General features: G+C 33.4%; 3 protein-coding genes and 1 non-coding gene across 10 annotated transcripts; 2 read left to right on the top strand and 2 right to left on the bottom strand.

Annotated features, from left to right (window-relative positions):
• The first annotated feature begins 3,454 nt into the window (after positions 1-3,454).
• Positions 3,455-5,670, top strand: LOC107869162. 7 transcript variants are annotated; one of them, XM_047410727.1, is made up of 4 exons: positions 3,455-3,705; positions 3,801-3,961; positions 4,336-4,454; positions 4,696-5,670. In XM_047410727.1, exon 4 carries the CDS (start codon positions 4,738-4,740, stop codon positions 5,536-5,538), a length of 801 nt encoding a protein of 266 aa, XP_047266683.1. In that variant the 5' UTR covers positions 3,455-3,705; positions 3,801-3,961; positions 4,336-4,454; positions 4,696-4,737; the 3' UTR covers positions 5,539-5,670. The 7 variants fall into 7 exon arrangements, with proteins under 7 accessions (XP_047266683.1, XP_047266685.1, XP_047266686.1 ...); XM_047410729.1 differs by having other exon boundaries at positions 4,346-4,454; XM_047410725.1 differs by having other exon boundaries at positions 3,457-3,705; positions 4,711-5,670.
• A 2,032-nt stretch (positions 5,671-7,702) lies between these two features.
• On the bottom strand, positions 7,703-7,784 carry TRNAS-AGA. Its single transcript has one exon. It is a non-coding gene; the product is annotated as a tRNA-Ser (tRNA).
• Positions 7,785-9,482: 1,698 nt separating this feature from the next.
• On the top strand, positions 9,483-12,444 carry LOC107868283 (expansin-A13). Its single transcript, XM_016714938.2, has 2 exons — positions 9,483-10,079; positions 11,947-12,444. Exons 1-2 carry the CDS (start codon positions 9,619-9,621, stop codon positions 12,254-12,256), a joined length of 771 nt encoding a protein of 256 aa, XP_016570424.1. The 5' UTR covers positions 9,483-9,618; the 3' UTR covers positions 12,257-12,444.
• A 2,311-nt stretch (positions 12,445-14,755) lies between these two features.
• Positions 14,756-17,249, bottom strand: LOC107868282 (protein ALTERED XYLOGLUCAN 9). Its single transcript, XM_016714937.2, has one exon. It carries the CDS (start codon positions 16,218-16,220, stop codon positions 15,132-15,134), a length of 1,089 nt encoding a protein of 362 aa, XP_016570423.1. The 5' UTR covers positions 16,221-17,249; the 3' UTR covers positions 14,756-15,131.
• Between the last annotated feature and the right edge of the window lie 4,578 nt (positions 17,250-21,827).

Raw genomic sequence — 21,827 nt, forward strand, 5'->3', positions numbered from 1 at the left:
ATAAAGGACATGACCCTTGATAGAAAGATGTGGAGGACGCGAATTAGGGTAGAGGGTTAGTGGGTAAAAGCGCGTCCGTAATAGTAGAAGCAGGGGCAGACCTACATTATTTTTTTGGGTGCTCCGGCACTTAGTAAACTCGACACGAAATAGGTATAATTAAATATAAAATATACAAAAATAGGTATAAAAGATATAAAAGCACTCACTAAAACAAAAAGTTGACTGGGTGCACTAGCATTAAGATTGATCTTAAGGTTTTTAACTAAAAGGGAGATCTCGAGTTCAAACCTCGTTGAGACAATTTTTTACTTTTTTTCAGTTTTTTAATTTTTTAATCACCCACAATCCTTAAATTCTGGGTCCGTCACTGAGTAGAAGGGAATGTTTTATTTGTATCTATGCTTGTAGTTTCTTGTAATTACTTGTTTGTAGTGTTCCGATAATGTTGGTCATCTCGAATAGATAGTTTATAGTATTACTCTGTCGGTGTCTTATTTCTTTTATTATACAGTAGTGTGTTATCTCATTTTATTGTTTATTTTTATGTTTTTTTATTTGTTATACTATTATCTATCGTGAGCCGAGTTCTATTAGAAATAGACTCTCTACTTCATCTAAGATAATAGTATAAACTGCGTACGTTTTATTCTTCTCATATCCCACTCTGTGGTAATGCACTGATGTGTTGTTGTTGTTGAGTGTATCTAGTTCGATTCCTCTTTTTTCCCTTTTTATTTTACTCTCAACATTAATTATTATCACCAAATTATTTCTCAAGATCTAAGACTATAATATCAATTTGAATATTATAGTAAAATACTCATATTAATTATTTTTCGTAACGACATAGATAGTTCAAAGCGAACAAACAACAACAATAATTTGTACTATATAATTAGCTTATGTGTCAAAATTAAGTTTTTAAAATTTTCTTAAACTCAAAATTCAGTTAAACACCTTTGTATAAAATAAAATAAGATATCAAAATGGATAAGAGTATCCATAATCGAATTTTGTACAATAAAACCTCAACTTAAATTATAATATTTTCCTAATATACTCTAGCTTATCTGGTTTAACCACTCAAACTACAAATTGAATCATTAAACTTAAATAAATAAAGGGATAATATATTAATGCATCACCAAATTTTCTGGTGAAATGAATAGAAAATTTCTAATAGTTTAATTAGAGGCCTTGACTTTAAATTTTAAAAATTAAATTTCTTTGTTAAAAAAACACTATGTTTAATAAATCTTACGTATCAACAACGATAATATACCCAACGTATTTCCATAAAATGAGGTTTAATTAGAGAGGATAAAGTGTGCGCAAATCATATCATTACCTCCGATGAAGTAGAAAGATTGTTTTCAATAGACCCCCGACCCAAAACAGATAACAGTATAATCACCAAAAACATAAAAATAAATAAAATGAAATAGCACATCGCTAGTTAATTAAAAAAATAAAACACCAATAGATGACAGTATAATACTATAAGTTATGTTACATATCACGAATTTGAATTAACCGAACATAATATGTATATAAAACAGTAAGCTAGAAAAGAAAAAAATAAAGAAAAATATATATCGAATATTTATCTTGAAATAAAGGAAAAGTTCGAGCTTCTGAAAATGAAAAAAAAAAAAGTTGGAAGGCGAAAACGCTACTTTAGAAATGAATCTCATAATATACCAATATAAACTTAATTTAACATCAATACAATATCGAATATTCAACTTTAAAAAAAAAACAAAAAGAGTAAAATAACCTAAAGCCAAAGGCAAATGCCACATGGAAAAATCTAGATATTTGAGCCTGCTTCGATGGCTTTTGACTTTATTACCTAAAATCTTATACAAACACACAACTTTTTGAAATATTTAATTCAATAAATAAATAATTAAAAAAAAGGAATTCTTGTCAAAAACTCAAACTTTAATCAGAAAATAACTGTTGGACATATAAAACAAATTTCAACAATTTAAAGCTTAATTATAGAAAGTTTAAACTTTTTATATAATTACTTAAAATTTGAATCTATTGATATATATAATTAGTTTCTGATATATTCAATAAAGATATAGTTTTTTTGTAAAGATACCTAATTATCTCCTAATATATTTTTTAAATTTTAGATTTATCGAAATACATAATACATTCAACGAAGATATATTTTTTTTCTTTGTGAAGATGCATAATTAATTCCTTATATATTTTTATAATTTTTGATAAAAATACATAATTAGTTAGAATTTTTGTAATTATTATTTTTAAGAATGACGATTTGTGTAAGCTGTTTACGTTATTTTTCCAATAAAATAATTATTAATCTTTTTTCCTTTAGTTATAAGTTCAAGCCAAATAAAGTAATGTTAGAAATTAGGTTGCTTTTGGAAAGAGAATTTTTCTATTTTTTTCAAAATAGATCCATTTTTTGATTAGTTTTTGAAAATGAATATTATCTTTTTTTCAAAAATAATATTAACTTTCAAATATCATTTTTTAACTTTAAAAAACTCTTTTTCCAAATACCTATAAATAATAATTAATATAGTCTAGTGATTAATGAAGTTAGTGAGAACAATGAGATCTCAAATTTAAATTTCAGTGAAGATGATTGATAAATTTACTCGACACCTGTTGATGGTGAAAAGTAACATATATCTTATAAAATTAATTGAGGTATGTGCAAGTTGGTCCGGACATATAGTTTTAGCTCAAACGATATATTTTTACATTTTTATTAATAATATACATAATTTATTCAAAAATTAATAAACATCATAAACTTAATATTTTAGCTCCGCCTCTACGCGTATACAAATTTATTCCTTTAATTTTTCAAACCAAATATAAAGTAATTTAAACCACAAAGAAAAGACCACACCAATTATTCTCTTTTTGTTGCTCTTTTCTTCCTTCCATTTTGTCTTTTTCTTTGTTTTCAAATCATATTCAAAGCTAGCTTCAATTTATATAAGTAAAGCAACCAACATGTGCCGTAGCGGTGGACTACTCCATCCTTAACCAGATGTTTTAAATTCGAGTCTTGATATGAAAAAAATTTTGTTGGGAGCATTATTCTCATAATAGACCCTGCAATGCATGATTCGGATTAATCAAAACTCTAATATGAACATTAAAAATCGATTGGAAAATAAAAAATATAACAAAAGTAAAATAAAATAGGTGTCATTTATACCTACAAGTAAAATAACCAACATGAGTTGGTATTGTAGTGTTGGACTATTTCACTCTTAATCAGAGATTTTGAGTTTGAGCTCTAGGTACAGAAAAAATTCTATTGAGAGCATCACCCCCAAAATAAACCTTGCAGTATGCGATTCGAATTAATCGGGGCTCCTACCAAAATGGTATGAACACCCCCCCAAAGAACTAAAATAAAAATAGGTGTCATCATTTATACCTACTAGTCCCCCCTCCCCCCCCCTCCTCTTATCTTTCTTCTGCAAAGACACCACATTTCATTGACTTCCTATCATACTCTTACCAAAAAAATAGCTCTATTTTCTTCCTTCATCTAATTTTTTTTTCTTCAAATTGTTGATAATTAAATTGAATTAGAAGAAGAGAAGGTGGTAGTGGGCTAGTAGTCATGGAGGATTGATTACTCATTCTTGATGTAATTTCAATGACTTTTTAACCTACCATTAATTTCATTTTTGATTCTTGGTAAGTATATATCCTCTTCTCCATACCTATTGTATTTTTCCTTCTCCATCCATCATCTCGAGGTTTATCGAAAATAATCTTTTTATTTTTATAAGGTAAGGATAAAGTTGCGTACACGCCACCTTCCTTAAATTCCACATGTGAAATTACAATATGTTGAAGATGGTCGTGGGCTAGTAGTCATGGAGGATTACTCATTCTTGATGTAATTTTAATGACATTTTAACCTACCATTAATTTCAACTTTTGGTTGTTGGTAAGTATATATAATTCTCTTTTCTATACATATTGTATTTTTCTTGTTCATCCATTATCTTAAGATTGAGCTTGGTCCTATCGAAAATAACTTCTCTCATAGGTAAGGCTGCATGCACACCACCAGCCTGAAATTATGTTGTATATATTATTATATGTTGTTTTTATTATACCTTGTTATTGTAAGGTAGGGATAAGATGCGTACGTACAGAACACCTTCTTTAAATTTCACTTGTGAAATTGCACTAAGTATGTTACTATTGTTGTTATACTTCTTTACCCTTTATATAGATATGTTTATATATAGATTCAAAATTCAAACATGATGAGTTATTGAAGTATTTTGTTTTGACTAAATAGTCTAATTTTCCTAGTTCGTATCAGTTCTGAATTGGCCGTTCTAACTTCTGGAGAAGACTTCTAAAGGAATCGTTCTCAGTCTGTCCCTAGTTGCCACTCGATAACCCGTTCTCATTACAGTTCAATCTTTAAGGTAAAATTTATTATACTTTTAAAATTATGATCATTACTATGTATATTAGGTGTTAGAAAATATTGAATTCAATTGAACCATCAAATATGCCACGTATATATATATACTTGTTCAAAATGTTCATTAAAGTTAATTTTTCATATTGAGTGCTAAAAATTTATATAGATACACATGTTTATTGTATAATAATATGTTGATTATTTCATCTACAAATTAAATGGCTGAAATAAATGAAATTTAGGTATTAAATTTGCAGGAAAAATCAAAGGAAAGGTTAGAGAAAATGGACGGTCGTGATCGAGTTATAAGGCGAAGAAAGAGTTTGATTGAACGGCTAGGATTAAAAGGTATAGGATGTTGTGGGTCCACTTGGGGTATCATGTCATCAACAACATTTAATGTCGTCAATGACGAAAACAATGATGTGGATGTGATGAGTCATCACATCCACACACCGTCAGAAACACCTACGGCGTGTTTGGCGGTGGGAGGAGGAAGTTCTGGGATGAACTTGGCGGCTGCATTGGCCGCCGAACGCCACTTCAGAGACAGCAATGAAGTCGACAACATTTTAGGCTTGAGGCCCAACTCAGACTCAGGTTCGGGCCCATTGAGGCCCCATGAAGGCCACTTCAGAGACACTGAAGTGGACAATATTTCAAGCTTGAGACCTAGCCCAGACTCAAGTTCAGGCCCATTGAGGCTTGATGAAGGCCACTTTAGAGACAATGAAGTGGACAACATTTCGAGCTTGAGACCAGTATTAGACTCAGGTTCGGGCCTATTAAGGCCCGATGAAGGTGTCCCGAGGACACCAAGGAGAATGTCATTGATGAGGTTGTTAGAGGAGACAGAAGTTTATGAAGGAGAATTATTGAAGGAGGAGGAGGGGGGTGGGGTGGGGGTGGGGGTGGGGGTGGGTAGTGATAGTGTGTGTTGTGTGTGCATGGTAAGGAGAAAAGGAGCAGCATTTATACCATGTGGTCACACATTTTGCAGGGTGTGTTCAAGAGAACTTTGGGTAAATCGAGGTTGTTGTCCACTTTGTAATAGATCCATTCTTGAAATTCTAGACATTTACTAAGTAAAAAGAGAAAAAAGAATCCAATGCTTTAGTCACTAGAGATTTGTGAAATCCAAGTGAACTATGTTAAAAGTCTGATTGTTTTGTGTAGTGTGACTGTAGTATTATATTATTATCTGTTGTTACTATCTATGATCTCTTGTATTTATATTGCGTCTTTTTCTATCTGTTTTTGTCTTGAATCGGGAGTTTTTCGGAAACAGGTTATCACTTATCTACCTCACACTGGGGTAGGGGAAAGTTCTGTATACATTCTATCCTTTCAGATCCCACTTTGTGGGAACTACTCTAGGTACAGAGGCGGAGCCACCTTATGATTAGGGGGTTCACCCGAATCTCATTCGGCGAAAAATTAAACTATAATTATTTTTTATTTATATATAATTGATTTGAACTCCCTTTGCTAGTTCATGTATCTACTTTTTTCGATTTTGAATTCGTCAATTTCTGAATATGTTGTTGTTGTACACTTGCTAGTGAGACTTGATGTAAGCTATAAAGTTTATAACTTTGGAAAAAAGGATTTTGGAATTATGTAGCTAAACAAATATACTTGAATAATGTTAAGCTTGTTCTAACCATATACCCCAATTCAATATCAACAATAATATGGAACAAGAAATTTATTTAGCTTTTGAACTAATTAAGACATATTTCATGTCTAGTAATTGTGTAACATTATTATTCTTTGTATGTTTTTATTTACAAAGAATTTACTTATTTTCTTTGCACATTTCTTTTCACTTTTAATGGTCATCACCAACCATCTCACCATCCCTCGATTAATTCTATGTTAAATTTATATTGCATTTGATCGACGGTATAAATATATCCACTATTAACAGAACACAGAATTTTATTTCACGTAGCAAATTTATTCCATAACGGAGATGAGACAGAATATCTCAAGTTGGATATCCCTTGATTAATCCTACCATAAATTTACACTGCATTTGGTTGACGGTATAAACATATTCATCGTCCATAAAATACAGAATTTTATTTCACGTGCCAAATTTATTCCATCACGGAGATGAGATACAATATCTCAAGTTGGATATCCCTTGATTAATCCTATGATAAATTTATACTGCATTGGGTTGACGGTATAAACATATCCATCATCAACAAAATACAGAATTTTATTTCACGTGCCAGATTTATTCCATCACGGAGATAAGATAGAATATCTCAAGTTGGATATCCCTTGATTAATCCTATGATAAATTTATACTGCATTTGGATTTGGTTGACGGTATCAATACATTCACCGTTAACACAACACAAAATTTTATTTCACATACTAAATTTATTCCATCACGAAGATGGGATTGAATATCCCTTGATTAATCCTATGATAAATTTATACTTCATTTGGTTGAAAGTATAAATAATAGTTAAATAACATAAATTTAAACAGTTTGAAGTTTATTAAAGAAAATTATGACATTCTGTATAATTGCTGAGATTTTTCGATTTTGAATTTGTCGAGATACATAATCAGCTCTTGATACATCCAATGAAGATACATTTTTTTCCTTTGTAAAGATAGGTAATTAGTTCCTGCTACATTCTTTTTGATTTTGTGTCTGTCGAAATACATAATACATCCAACGATGATACAATTTTTCCTTTGTAAAGATACATAATTAGCTCCATGATACATCCAACAAAGATACATAATTAATTAAAATTTTTGTAATTACTTTGTAAGGGTGAAAATTTGTGTAAATATGGTAAATTAAGGGTGTATGTTTATCCAAATAGTTTGGAGCTTAATTATAGAAAATTTAGACATTTTGCATAATTACTAAAAATCTAAATTTTGAATTTATCAAGATACATAATTAGCTTCTGATACATCCAACGAAGATACATTTTTTTCGTTTGAAAATATATATAATTAGCTCCCGGTATGTTTTTTTTTTTTTATTTTGAGTCTTTCCAGATACATAATTAGTTTCCCGATACATCCAACGAAGATACATACTTAGTCGAAATTTTTATAATTACTTTGTAAGGGTGAGGATTTGTATAAATATGGTAAGTTAAGGTCTATGTTTACGTTATATTTCCATAAACACGGTCATCGGGATGCAGAATTTAATCGCACATACCAAACGACCCCTTAATGCCGAGCAAAAAGATAAAAACCGACAAGTAACGTGGACGGCAGGATTCGAACCTGCGCGGGCAAAGCCCACATGATTTCTAGTCATGCCCGATAACCACTCCGGCACGTCCACTTCTTTGTTTAGAAACTTTTAATTCTTTTTAGATATTTGAAAAAACGTTAAGAATCAAAGTTCTATTTTGTTACAATATCAATCTCATAATTTCTTTTTTACAAGCAGAAGAAAAAAGTACACGAGTGAAACGAAGTGGAGCAAGGGAAAGGGAGGATATACTTGGAATTGGCCAAAGCCATTGTCCAACCAAGGATCGTGGTGGAATAAATAAAATTTCGTCACTCTTAATTAGATGCTTCAAGTCTGAATTTAGCGCATGAAAACATCTATTAGGAAGTTTTAACCTAGGGTTGGACATAAAATACCGAAAATTGAATTATCGAACCAAATTGAAAAATTTGATAATTGATATTCGATAATTTTGTATGGTATTTTGGAGTAAAATTTCAACATTTCGGTATTCAGGATTGGGTTTGGTACAAGATATTAATATCATTTAGTATTCGGTATTTACTGAATATCGAATTATATATATATAACCAATCCAATAGACAATAGTATTAGTCATCCCTACAATCTCTTGGACCTTGGTAATATATTGTAAAAAGCAACAAAAAAAATACTAAATAGGGTTTCTATTAAATATACTCTTTGAAGTGTAAACGTATATTTGTTCATCTCCAACTTTAATATGGTATTACCAAATACCGTGCCGAACCAAAATTTAATTTACCGATTATCAAATTACGGAACCAATATTTATAAGTATGGTATGTGGTATCTACATTCAAATACCGATTACCGAACTGTCGAACCCAAATTTTGAAAATATCAAACCGAATACTAAATGTCCACCCCTACTTTTATCTTTTTAAACTGATCTTAAGGATTATGATGTGATAAATAAGATTCTTTCAATCTTAATTAAATGCTTCATGTTCGAACTTTGCATATGAAAAATCCTAATAAGGAACATTTTTCTTTTCTGTGGATCTTACGAAGCGCAACTTCAGATATTAGTATTGATATCGAACATTGGGAAAAAAAAAAACCAAAAAAATACTGTAGTAGCTTAGCAATTTCCATCGAAAATCAATGGAGAAGTTTAAATATTTTGAATATCTTATTAGTTTAGTAATTGATTTAACATATTTAAAAAATCGTCAATTGATAAATCAAATTGATAATACATAAAACAGAACCGAACCGAATAATGCACATCCCTAATTTGAGCAGCGGCCAGAAGGCGCCACCTATTATGCTCCCGCATATTCACGTGACGTAGTAGGTGGCGCGTGGGGTACGTGACTCAGTAGATGTGATAAATTCATATATAAACAAGAAGATATTAATAATATTTTTAAAAATTTTATTCTTCTTTTTAATAAAGAACCGTTTACGTAATGGGTAAGCTAACCTTTTAACTTGACATCAGCTAACATCCATATACCCACTGACGTTGGGATGTATAAACAGACACATAAACTATAATTGGTCGCCGACCGCGGCCGCCACTCAGAAATCTGAGTGGCGGTCAACACATGCCACCTACTACGCTCCTGTTGATCCACGTGATGTATTAGGTGGCGCATTTGGATACGGTAACCAATCGAGCTAGATTCTCTTGTATCTGATCATCTACTTCCTCGGTCCTAAAATAGTTGTCATATTTTACTTTTGGAGAGTCAAATGACAAATTTGATTTACTCACTCGATTTTAAAATGGTTGTAATATTTTACTTATCGAGAGTCAAATGAACTAATAGCATGAAATGCATGCGTCCTAAGTGGCAAATCGAAAACCCATAAAATTCCCCACTTCCCAATACTAAAAGAATCTTCAATAATAACCAAAAGAAACCCAATTTTTCTTTTTTAACACTCTCACACAATGTTACTACAGTTACTACTAACAGTACTCCCACTAGTTCACTCTCACTACAACTGGTCACCGACCGCGGCCGCCACTCAAAAATTTGAGTGGCGGCCAGCACGTGCCACCTACTACGCCCCTGTCGATCCACGAGACGCAGTAGGTGGCGCGTGCGGATACGGTGACCTGGAAAGAAGTGGATATGGTAAATCCACAGCTGGTTTAAGTACAGTACTATTTGAAAAGGGACAAATTTGTGGTGCTTGTTTTGAAGTACGATGTGTTGAGGAACTTAAATGGTGTATACCTGGTACTTCAATTATTGTTACTGCAACAAACTTTTGTGCACCAAATTATGGATTAGAAAGTGATGGAGGTGGACATTGTAATGTACCAAATGCACATTTTGTTTTGCCTATTGAAGCTTTTGAGAAAATTGCTATTTGGAAAGCTTCTAATATGCCTGTTCAATATCGCAGGTTAGTCAAAATCACTTTACTATGTTTTCAATTTTTTCGTTTTTTTACCGACAAGGTGAAAGTTGAGGTAGTTAACCAATTGAGCTAGATTCTCGTGCGTCTGAGGATCATCTGCTTCCTCGGTTCTAAAATAGTTGCCATGTTTTGCTTTTCGAGAGTCAAATGATAAATCTGATCTACGCACAATAGTTGTCATGTTTTACTTTTCGAGAGTCAAATGTCAAATCTGATCTACTCACTTGGTCCCAAAATAGTTGTTGTGTGTCACTTTTCGAGAGTCAAATTGGAAGATATGTTATGTTTCACTTTTCGAAAGTCAAATAGACTGAAGTTGTCGTGTTTCACTTGTTGGGAGTCAAATTGGAATAGTTGTCATGTATCACTTTTCGAAAGTCAAATAGACTAATCATTCACTTGATCCCAAATAGCTGTCATATTTCACTTTTCAATAGTCAAATTGACAAAGTTGTAGTGTTTCACTTCTTGGGAGTCAAATTGTAATAGTTGTCAATTGTCATGTATCACTTTTCGAAAGTCAAATCAACTAATGTTTGGAGCTCCCTGATCTAACCATTTGGGTTTCAAAATAGTTGTCATGTGTTATTTTAAATTCAATAGTTGTTACGTTTCACTTCTCCAGAGTCAATTTTGACTAATCTTTGGAGCTATCCAATCGGTCCGAAAATAGTTGTTGTATTTCACTTTTTGAAAGTCTAAACAGAACAGTTGTCCCGTTTCACTTTTCAAGAGTTGAATTGGAATAGTTGCCATATTTCACTTTTGGAGAGCCAAATTAGAATAGTTGTCACGTTATATTTTTCAAGAGTCAAACTGACTAATTTTTTAAGCTTTCTGATTTACTCACTTGGTCGCAAAATAGTTGTCATGTTTCACTTCTCGAAAGATAGATCGACTAATATTTGGAGCTTTATCTTGATCGACTCCTTTGATCTCCAAAATACTTGTTATGTTTCACTTCTCGAGAGTCAATTGACTAATCTTTGGAGCTAAATTGAATTAGATTCATTCAATATTTTAAAAATATAATTTTGATATTCAAAAGTTGTACGAGAAGTACTATAAGTTGTGATTCTTTCTCTTATCAATATGGTAAGAAAATGTATCTTACTAACACTGAATCTAGCAGTTATTCTTTCTCTTATCAATATGGTAAGAAAATGTATCTTACTAACACTGAATCTAGCAGTTCTTTGATTGTTGTATTTTGTTCGTTCGATTGGTATGCTCCCTCCCGGGTACCTGTAATTGTGATCCGTTTACCAGAACCAAGAGGTCTTCCGATAGAAACCTCCATGAACAATCGTCATTTTCATTTTATGGTTTTTCCGCTTCTCACAGCTGGTGTCACTTTGTTGCACTTGAACATTCACCAAGTACACTATGGTTCGATCTGAACTCCAGATTAACTAAGGATGTTCTACAATATACCTTTTCGTTTTTGTAATCGCGGTGTCCGGGCCTGCTTGCGCATACCTCGACTAATTCTACGGGATACCTGCCACCTCCCACCAACAACATGTACCAAGGTAGCTCTGTCCACCAAGGTTAGAACAGATAGGAAGAACCACCTAGCGTTTTGTCTCTACTGGAAATTGAACATGAGACCTCATGATGTTCTTCAACCCACGTCTATGTTGCTTGGACTCTTCAAAAATGTGTGCGGATGTGTGTCGGATCCTTCAAAATAGTGTATTCTTGAAGAATCCGACACGGGTGCGGCGACATTTATGGAGAGTCCGGAAAACTTAGACCCACGTCATTGACCAATAAGCCTCACCCTGAGTTCTGTTACACTTCCTCCATTGCCAACAAAAACATGTACATTACCATATGCTTTTTCCAACAGAATTAAGTGCAGAAAGGAAGGAGGAGTTCGATTCACGATCAATGGTGCTGGGATATTTTTGTCCGTGTTAATCAGCAACGTTGCAGGCGCAGGCGATATAGTCGCAGCAAAAGTGAAGGGTTCGAGAACAGGATGGCTTCCTATGGGTAGGATCTGGGGCCAAAACTGGCATATAAGCGCCGACTTGAAGAATCAACCTATCTCTTTCGAGATAACCAGCAGTGCTGGAGTCACCTTGACATCTTACAATGTTGCTCCGAAGAACTGGAATTTCGGACAGACTTATCAAGGAAAGCAGTTCGACTCATAGGATTCTGCCGGAAAGCAGTTTGAGGGATTCATCGCGATCGAGTAGTGGAACTTGAAGCTGTAAAATCATCACTATTGTATGCTATTCCTGTATTATAAACCACTAGTAAACTTGAATGTAAGTAGAGAAAGAGAACTGCCACTTTAAGGTAATAGTAAGTTAGCTATATGAAAAATAATTGTTGCACATAGACCAGTGTTGCTGACTATGTTACTCGGACTCTTCAAAAATGTCAATGGGTGCGTATCGGATTCGCCAAAACTAGTGTATTTTTGAAGAATCCGACACGGGTGCGGCATCGAAAGCGAAGAGTCCGTGCAACTTGGGTTGCTGAGGATAATTTTCAGTGCTTCCAACATCAGATTTTCTTCAATCATGTATAGCATGTGTTCTGTAATACAGATATCCGAAATGAAACTGCTTGGCTCCGAGCTGGTGCAGTTCTGGGAGACACTGCAAAATTTGTGACGAAGGGAAATTCATGCCAGAGGCGAATCCAGGATATAGAACCGGTGGGTTCAGATCGATTGTGACCTTATTATACTTATGTATAAAGTTCAAGCCAAACGTAATTGAACATGCAAACTTGCGCTAGATTCCACCGCTACCTTGCAATTTGTTGAGATGGACTATCGGTAAACATATGATTTACGCAGCTAAGGCCGATGGATGTGTTATCAGCCAATGCATCTTCTTGTTACCTCAATACTGATGTCGATAATTTGACCTTGGGCGTAGACAACTATCAGTCATTTGGTCATAAAGGTATAACAGATACAAAAAATTGATGAGTACTTGCTACCTTCCACCAGGAGTAACTGGTAAAGTTGTTGTCATGTGACCGGTTCAAGCCTGGGAAACAGCCTCTGGCAGAAATGCAAGGTAAGACTGCGTACAATACACCCTTGTGGTGGGGCACTTCCCCGAACCCTGCACATAGCGGGAGCTTTAGTGCACCAGGCTGCTGTTGACTTGCTACCTTCCACCAGCTTATCGGATAACCATTATCCCGGCTGTCTTGCACACACCCCAACTAAATTGACTGGTACTTGCTATCTCCCACCAGTACCGGTACCGGATAATTTTCCACCAAGGCTTAAATAGATAGAAAAATCACCTTAACGTTTATACTAGTGATGATTCTCTAACGAAAAGATTGACAACACCTACTAATGGATGCAACTAAGAGAATTACACAAATATTCGAAGCATTTTTCCCAGGAGATTTCATCTTTACTGGATAAAAGATTCTGAGTTAGCACCTCTTATTGTGCCCAGTGCTAATGTATATGGCCTGTTTTTTTTTTTTTGATAACCGTGGTGTCTGGGCCAGCTTCACCTCGACTAAATCCACGGGAGTATTTGGCCCGTTTTATGTTGTTGAAAGATTAGTTAGCAACTTTCCTTTGTTGCTGGAAGTTCCATAGTTCAAGGGACTAAACTATGACTGCACAACATTCTCAACACAACATAATAAGTAAAAGTTGTGATCTCCAATAATGTTTTCTCTTGTTGTGTCCTCAATTCAAAAGCTAACAAACTAAAGAAAATGTGTATATATTCAAGATAACCACCTCCACTCCTCGGGAAGTTGACAAATGACCTATGTTGCTCAGACTTTTCAAAAATATCGATGGATACATGTCGGATCTTCCATAACTAGTGCGTTTTGGATCCAGGTGCGGCAACATTTTTGGAGAGTACAAGCAACATAGCAAATCACTATATCTAAATAAGATCAAAATGCAATCAAAGACAAAGCTACATTTACAGTCATCGCGAACAAGGTTGGAGGTTTACAACCAGACACATCAACTGCTCATATGTGTATTCCGGTTAAAGGTGGATAAAATGAAGAAAGAGATAATGAGTTTTATCGGTATCAAGTGGAGAAAGTTTTGGCAGATTGATCGGTTTCTGGAAGCTGAAAGTAAAGCACGAGAATTCCAGTGGTTGGAGAAGGAAGACGAGCCAAATTTCCTCACCCTGCATCTTTGCAACACAATCAGAAAATCGTCTTTTCTTGCCCCTCATCTTGCAACCAAGTATTAATTTTGCAACTTATCGGTCTAATAATCGCAAGGAATGCTATGTGAGGAACCCAGGAATATGATCCTGGACTTCTTGACAACAAAATCAACAATTAATTTGGACTGAAACAGGCGTTTGGGTTATTTAATCCATTAACTTATTTAAATTAACTGGAGAGGTAGCAAGAACATAGGGTCTATTGTCGTATCACACTTAACTAGCTTCAAGGTTAACTTGATGCAAAAGCAAGTAAAAGACCATACACAAACAACAACAATATGCCCAGTGTAATCCCACAAGTGGGGTCTGGGGAGGGTTACGATGTACGCTGCCCTTACCCCTACCTTTGTGGGGTAGAGAGGTTGTTCCGATATATCCTCGGTTCAAAAAGAATGTTATCGAAGCAGAATTGCAAGAAAAACTATAACAACCAAATACCAAGATACAAAGCAAATGAAGCAACATACGGATCATATAAAGGTGCAATCATTTAATTGGAAATTCAAAATATTGTACATATTTCAGAAACATTGATTGTTCTACATATGTCCACATGATCACATCAAAATCGGATATGAGATATGCGGAGTTTCTCCTACTCTAGAATACAAATCGTGTAATTATCAGTAATCATACAATTGAACAAGGGAAAAAGAATATAAACTACCAACAAAGAATTCTTTCTATTGAAATATCAGTTGCCAAAGAAAGACCTGGAAAAAAGTATTCACCGACGTTATTGAAGTATGAGCTCTAGCAACTACTCATGTAACTCTATTGTCCTTTCCCATTGCGGAAGGGTGTCGTAGCGTTACTCAGTTGACAGAAAACCATAATTTCTCCGTCATAGCTTCTGGTTAGATTCTATCAGCAACCCATTTAACATGATATGTACAGCAGCTTCATAGACAGCCCCATGATAATGCATTCCATCGTCCGTGCAATGAGCTCCGCAGTTGTTACTCAACGAGTGGATATCCAGCAAAAACAATGGCCCACCAGATTGCTGAAGCAGCTTACTTCTATAAAGCTCATCGTTATAAGCTTCACACATTACATCACTCATCTTCTCCTTCTTCTCATCCGTATTCAACATTGAGCTTATCAACTTAGGCATCCCTAACCAAAACAGGTTAGGCGACCGAATAGGAACCACATTTGTCTCAGAACGATCTTCATTACCAAACGTTGATGAAACCGGTAACAATGACACTACTGAATCCTTCAAAGACTTTAACGAAACACCATAATCCGACGCGTTATTTACGTGTAACATATCCCATAATCCTGCCCCCATCACAAATACATCAGGATAACTCTTTTTTTCTTTAAACCCCATCATCAAATCAGTCAAATTACTCACATAAGGTGCCCATATAAAATCCAACTTCATCCCAATCTCATCGACAAACATGTTATAATCACTATGCCTTTTAAAAAGATCACCCTTTACCACTTCCATCTCATTTTTCGCCAATAACAACTCCAAAAGAGACACCACCATTAATCTTGCTTGTGAATCCCCAGCCACAACAACCCATGATCCATTTAACAAATCCGAAGTATCGGTCTTTGTCAACTTCTGGAAATCACAATCCACAACATTTTCAAACTCAATCCATTTCCAAGAACCCCTTTCACTGTTATTACCCAATTCTTGAAAATCAAATGCTACTTGATGAAGTAAAGGAAAGCAGGAATTACGATTTACGACAAGCGATGAGGATGATGAACTTGATGATGAGGAGGAAAGGAAAGAAGTAACAGAAGGGAAATATGGAATAAGATGAACACCAACAGCAAGAGTAATGAAAAGTGCACAGCTGAAAAAAAGCATTTTGTTACGACTCAAATGCCAACCTGCCATACCCATTGGGACAAAAAGTACAACACCTGCTGCAAATAGTCCAAATTGTACAGCACCCAACATCATAAGAATCTTGATTTTCTTGAAAACTTAAATCACATCCATCAAGATTTCAAGAAATGATGCACAGTTAACTAAAGTATCCTGTAGAATTAGTCGAGGTGTGCAAAAGCTGATCAGGACACCACGATTATCAAAATAATACTAACAATCAAGAAATGATAATAATCTTGATTTTCTTGAATCTTAAATCACACCCATTTAAGCAAAAGTTGCAAACTTTAACTAGAGATTGACTTCAAGAATATGATTGGCAAAGTTAACTGATATCTGTTGCTGGTGAGAGATGCAGGAATTAGTCCACGTGGGCAAAAGCTGGTTTGAACAGCACGATTATCGAAATAATAATAACAATCAAGAAATGATAAGAATCTTGATTTTCTTGAATCCTAAATCACACTCACTAAGCAAAAGTTGCAAGCTTTAACTAGAGATTGATTTCAAGAAATGATTGACAAAATTAACTGATATCTGTTGCTGGTGGTAATTGGTCGAGCTGCACAAAAGCTGGTCTGAACACTACAGTTATCAAAATAAAATAATCAAGAAATGACAGGAAAGTAGAATTAGTTGAGGTGCGTGAAAGCTGATCCAGACAGTACAGTTATCAAAATAATAATAATAATGGTACTAATCAAGAAATGATTTTTTTGGATCTTTTTCTTGAACAGGGGACAAAGAGTACAACACCTGATGCAAATGGTACAAATTGGACAGCACCAATATATATGATAAGAATCTTGATTTTTCGTGAATCTTGATCTTGAAAAAATTAAAAAATTTTATTAGAGATTTCAAGGAATTATGGGTACTTTTTGGATTTCAAGATTGATTTAAAAAAAATAAAAATTTTGGGGGGGATTTACAAGATTCAATTTTTTTGTTCAAGTAAAGGGGTTGTTGAGATGGTGAAGAATAAGATTATCAATGAAGCAAAAGTGATGGGTATGGAACAACAGTATGAGAAAAAGAGAAATGGAGAACAATGTTGAAAATTTGGATTCTGGTGATGATTCGGGTACCTCGAAATTTGGGCCAAAATGGGGGCTCTAGGAATGTGAAGGTTTTGGCTGTTTGGGCCCAAACACAAGCACGAGTGTCCAACAAAAATTCGTTCTGTATCGGAGAGCTAATTATATATTTTGACAGATCGAAAATCAAAAAAAATATATTAAAAATTAATTATGTATTTTTACAAAAAAAAATATAACTTCGCTAGATGTATTATGTATCTTGATAGATCCAAAATTGAAAAAAGGTATGAAAAGTTAATTATGTATCTTTACAAAGGAGAAATGTATCTTCTTTAGATTTAGGGGTGGACATGGTATGATATATAACGAATGACATATCGAACCGAAATTTTTGATACCATGATTTTGGTATTATGGTATTTGGTATGGTATAGGGTATATATTTTAAAGTTTTTTGGTATATTGTATGGTATTCGGTATTTACAAATGACACACCGAAATACCGAATACCATACCGAAGTATATATAGTTACGTAAGTAACCTTTATATATACACACACACATATATATATATACATATATATATATATATATACACACACACACAAATATAATACTTAGTATTAGTATAAAAATGTTTAGACATTAAAACTTTCGCTACTCTATCTTGATTAAAATGTCTTTTTTGTGTAATTAACTAACAATAATAATTATTTGTACTTGTTTTTCAATATTTCTACATATGTAATGTGTATTTATGATACAATTAAGACGTGCTTTTGAAAAGTCGAAGTAATAATACTCTAGTATGCGAGTATATATTGTCAAAGTTGTACAAACTATGGTTGCCGATTACCATACTACAAAATACCGAAACCAAACGTCAAAATATCGAACCATACCGAATTAATATGGTATGGTAATGGTATAATATTTTTAAAAATCGAATACCGAAATTAACGTACCGAAGTTTTAAATATCGTACCATACCATACCATGCCCACCCCTAGTTGGATGTATTATGTATCTGAACAGACTCAAAATTGATAAAATGTATCGGGAGCTAATTATGTATCTCTACAAAGAAAGAAATGTATTTTCGTTGGATGTATCGGGAGCTAATTATGTATCTCGACAAAATCAAAAGTGAGAGTTTCAATAATCATGCAAAATGTCGAATTGTTTATAAGTAAACGCGAAACTATCGGGATTTATGTTGTTTTTTCATATTTTATTAGGTGAAATGTTGGTCAGTAGTGGACTCTTACGTTAAAAGATGAAGATTGTGAAAATGAGGATTATTGTGATGGATTTCTTGATATACTATGATAGACCAGATTAGAAATGAAGATATCGAGGCGAAGGTTGAAGTGGTTTCGATTGGTGGAGGACAAGGTGCAAGAAACAAGACTGAGATGGTTCGAACATATGAAAAGAAGATGCATGAATATCTTAATACGGAGGTGCGAGAGGTTGACTATAGACGATTTCAGGATAGGTAAAGGTAGATCGTGACGTAGTTTCAGCTAATTGAGGACATGACTTTACAGAGAGACGCGGAGAACACGAAATAGGATATAAGTTAGTAGGTAGCAGTATGTTGTCTTGTTGTCCGTGTATATAGTAATCGTAGCATTTTTCTTGTATAGTTTCTTATCATTTGATTTTTATTACTATATGTTATTTCTTGTATCTTGATTATCGTATTACTATATGGAGATTAGCAAATGAAATTTTTTAGATCAAACGGTAATTATAATTTGTGTTCCATCAATAAATTACAAATTTAAGTCATGAAATCAGTAACTAATACTTGCACCAAGATAGAATACGTATATTACATATTATTGAAGTACGACTCTTTCTCAGACTCTATATAAACACAAATTTATTTATGCATCAAACAACCCTTTTTTAATCGACCTTCCCCTAACCTTGTGTGAAAGCAAAATATTTCGATAGTAAATTACCTACTAAACAAGCAGACTCACACGTCATAGTTGAGGATTACTAAGGCGGGTTGTGAACTCTTTCATTACGTGCATGATTTAATTCAATCCTTACAAGTCTATTAAGTTTGTTAATCATCAAAATATTATAAAATCAATAAATTACACTCATTCCGTAGGAATAAAGAACACAAGATTTTTACGTTGAGTAGACATACAAAGAAGGATAAAAGGCTTGTCGTGCGTTTGAGAACTTGAGCTCAAAAACTTTATTTAACTAAAAGCGAAGAAATCTCAGTCATCCCTGCACTTTTGTCTCGTGTGAAATGAATACTATACGACATAATACACAGGGGCGGACCTATAGCCAACCAATCTTTTGGTGCTCCAACACTGGTTAAATTCGATGCAGATTAGGTATAATTATATAAAAGACGGTATAAAATTTATTATAAGGTTTAGAAAAGCACCCGGTGAACTAAGTAGATAGCTGAGTGTTTTAGTTTGCAGACGGAACCTTAAAGCCTTGGACGTCAATATATATTTTTGAACCTTTCAAACACTCACGATCCCTAAATTCTGGATCCGTCACTGATAATTCATGTTGTAATGTCACAACATGATATGTGTGGTAGTGTCACTATTCTTTGTTTGAGAGGCATATTGACAAAAAAAAAGTTGTTTTGTACACAACTTAGCACCTTAGATTCCTAGTGTTGACAACTACCTTTTTTTTTTGTATGGATCTTGTGTTGTTGGTTCATTTGTTATCACATAATTCACATGTGTTAAAATTATGTACATCTGGTGTATATATCAAGTTAATATATGCATATTATATATTTGAATTTAGAATTCATTTTGCTTAATTATGATTAATTAACATGTAATTTATTTATTTAATTTAATTACTTAACCACGATAAAGAATATTAATTTAACGTATACACCAATTGTGCGCAAGTTTTTGTCATTCAAATGTGTATGGGCACCAAAAATTTTAGAAAGCTCTGAAAAAATATTTACTTTTTGTTTAATTCAATCAATGACTTTATTTGGGGCTGAATAAATTCGAATTTGTGTACTACATTTTTCATTTCTTTGGACAATGTTCTAACAACATAGTTTTTCATTCTCAAAGTTTCGAATTTGAGACTTTTGTTAAGAGCGTAGGAATTTCAATCATTTCATCACAATCTAAGTCGATTTATTAGACCGCATGCATAAATACCTCATATTATTCTTATAAGAGAAAAGACGTAAAGATACCATAGAAGTTGTTCCGAATTTTTAAAAAGACACCTAAAATTTGCGGAAATCCTATTATTTCCTAAACAATTTAAAATGATATTAATACATCTTTTTGAAATCAATCCCAATTTCTAAAAAATAGGTGCTAAACACACACCAATCACTCGTTGACACGTGTTAATTTATTTATAAATATATTTTTTTTATTTTTCTCTTTTTGTTTTTTCTCTCACTTACTCTTTTGACTTTCTTTTCTCTCTTTTACCCAATCCCCTCCCTCCACGCCAACCAATACCCCCATCCTTCTTTTTTTATTTTCTTTCACTAATTTCCTTCTCCTTCGTTCCTCTCTTCCACTGTCCAAGTGTTCGTAATTGTAGTGGATTTAGCAAATTAAAATTGAACATAATTTTTGAATTTATTTGGTTAGTTGTTTTTTATCCTCTAATTTTATATGAAAATCACTAATTTTTATAATTATTTATGATTTGTTTTACTAAAATTTCGTTAAAATTTTGGCTCACTTTAACATTGATTACTTCCACCCTTATAATCAGCAATTCGATGAAATTCTATCACTTTTTTGGGCGTCGAAAAATACCTTTTCTTCGGGAAAAATGACGGCTAACATATCATCTCCTTTTTACCGGCCTTATTTTAATATTTTTATCAAAAATAAATACCGATCTCAATAAAATACATCATCATCTCACTAATCGAGAAGAAGAGGAAGGAGAAAATAAGACACCATTAATGGAGTAGAAGAAAGAAACAAAAGGAAAAAAAAATGAAAAGGAAGAAAAAAATAGTAAAATACGAAAAGAAAAAAGTGAAAGTTTTTTATTATACGTGGTCATTTTTAATTTGCAGATTTAATAATTTTTTCCTCCTCACACGCGTCTTTTACGTAATAAAATATATGAGCTGAAAATTCAGTCAAAATGGTTCATTTATAATGACTTTTATAACTTTTGTGAGATAATAAATCTCTTGTAAAATTAAAATATTTTTTTAAAATTTTTGAATAAATCCAATAGCGATTTTATGTCTTTTCTCTTCTTATAGAGTGTCACAATGAATAATATGAGAATATTAGGATCAATACTACTTTCTAATTATTTCTAATATTAAAATGTGACAGTCATAAACTTTTTTTTGAAAAGGAAATAAAGGCCATATTGATGGCAAAAGGGACAAGCAATTTTCCCCACATAAGTCCAATAATGGCTGAAATCCAAGCCATCAGATGGGGACTAAGATTAGCCAAGGAGCATCATATTTATAGCTTTGATATTGAATTAGACTCAATGATAGCCCTTGATATGCTGCATAATGGTCATCCTTTGTATCATAACATTTTAATGAAGTGCAGGATATTGCTGAACGAGCTGGGAGCAACACCTCCAACTCAAATATTTAAGGAACAAAATGCAGTGACGG

This window comes from Capsicum annuum, chromosome 4 (assembly GCF_002878395.1).
Source record: "Capsicum annuum cultivar UCD-10X-F1 chromosome 4, UCD10Xv1.1, whole genome shotgun sequence".
Classification (NCBI taxonomy): Eukaryota; Viridiplantae; Streptophyta; class Magnoliopsida; order Solanales; family Solanaceae; genus Capsicum; species Capsicum annuum.

Coding starts and splice junctions, on each gene's coding strand:
- LOC107869162 (XM_047410727.1), top strand. CDS start 4,738: ATGGACGGTCGTGATCGAGTTATAAGGCGAAGAAAGAGTTTGATTGAA.
- LOC107868283 (XM_016714938.2), top strand. CDS start 9,619: ATGTTACTACAGTTACTACTAACAGTACTCCCACTAGTTCACTCTCAC. Junction 10,080..11,946: donor ATGCCTGTTCAATATCGCAG/GTTAGTCAAAAT, acceptor TTTTTCCAACAG/AATTAAGTGCAGAAAGGAAG.
- LOC107868282 (XM_016714937.2), bottom strand. CDS start 16,220: ATGATGTTGGGTGCTGTACAATTTGGACTATTTGCAGCAGGTGTTGTA.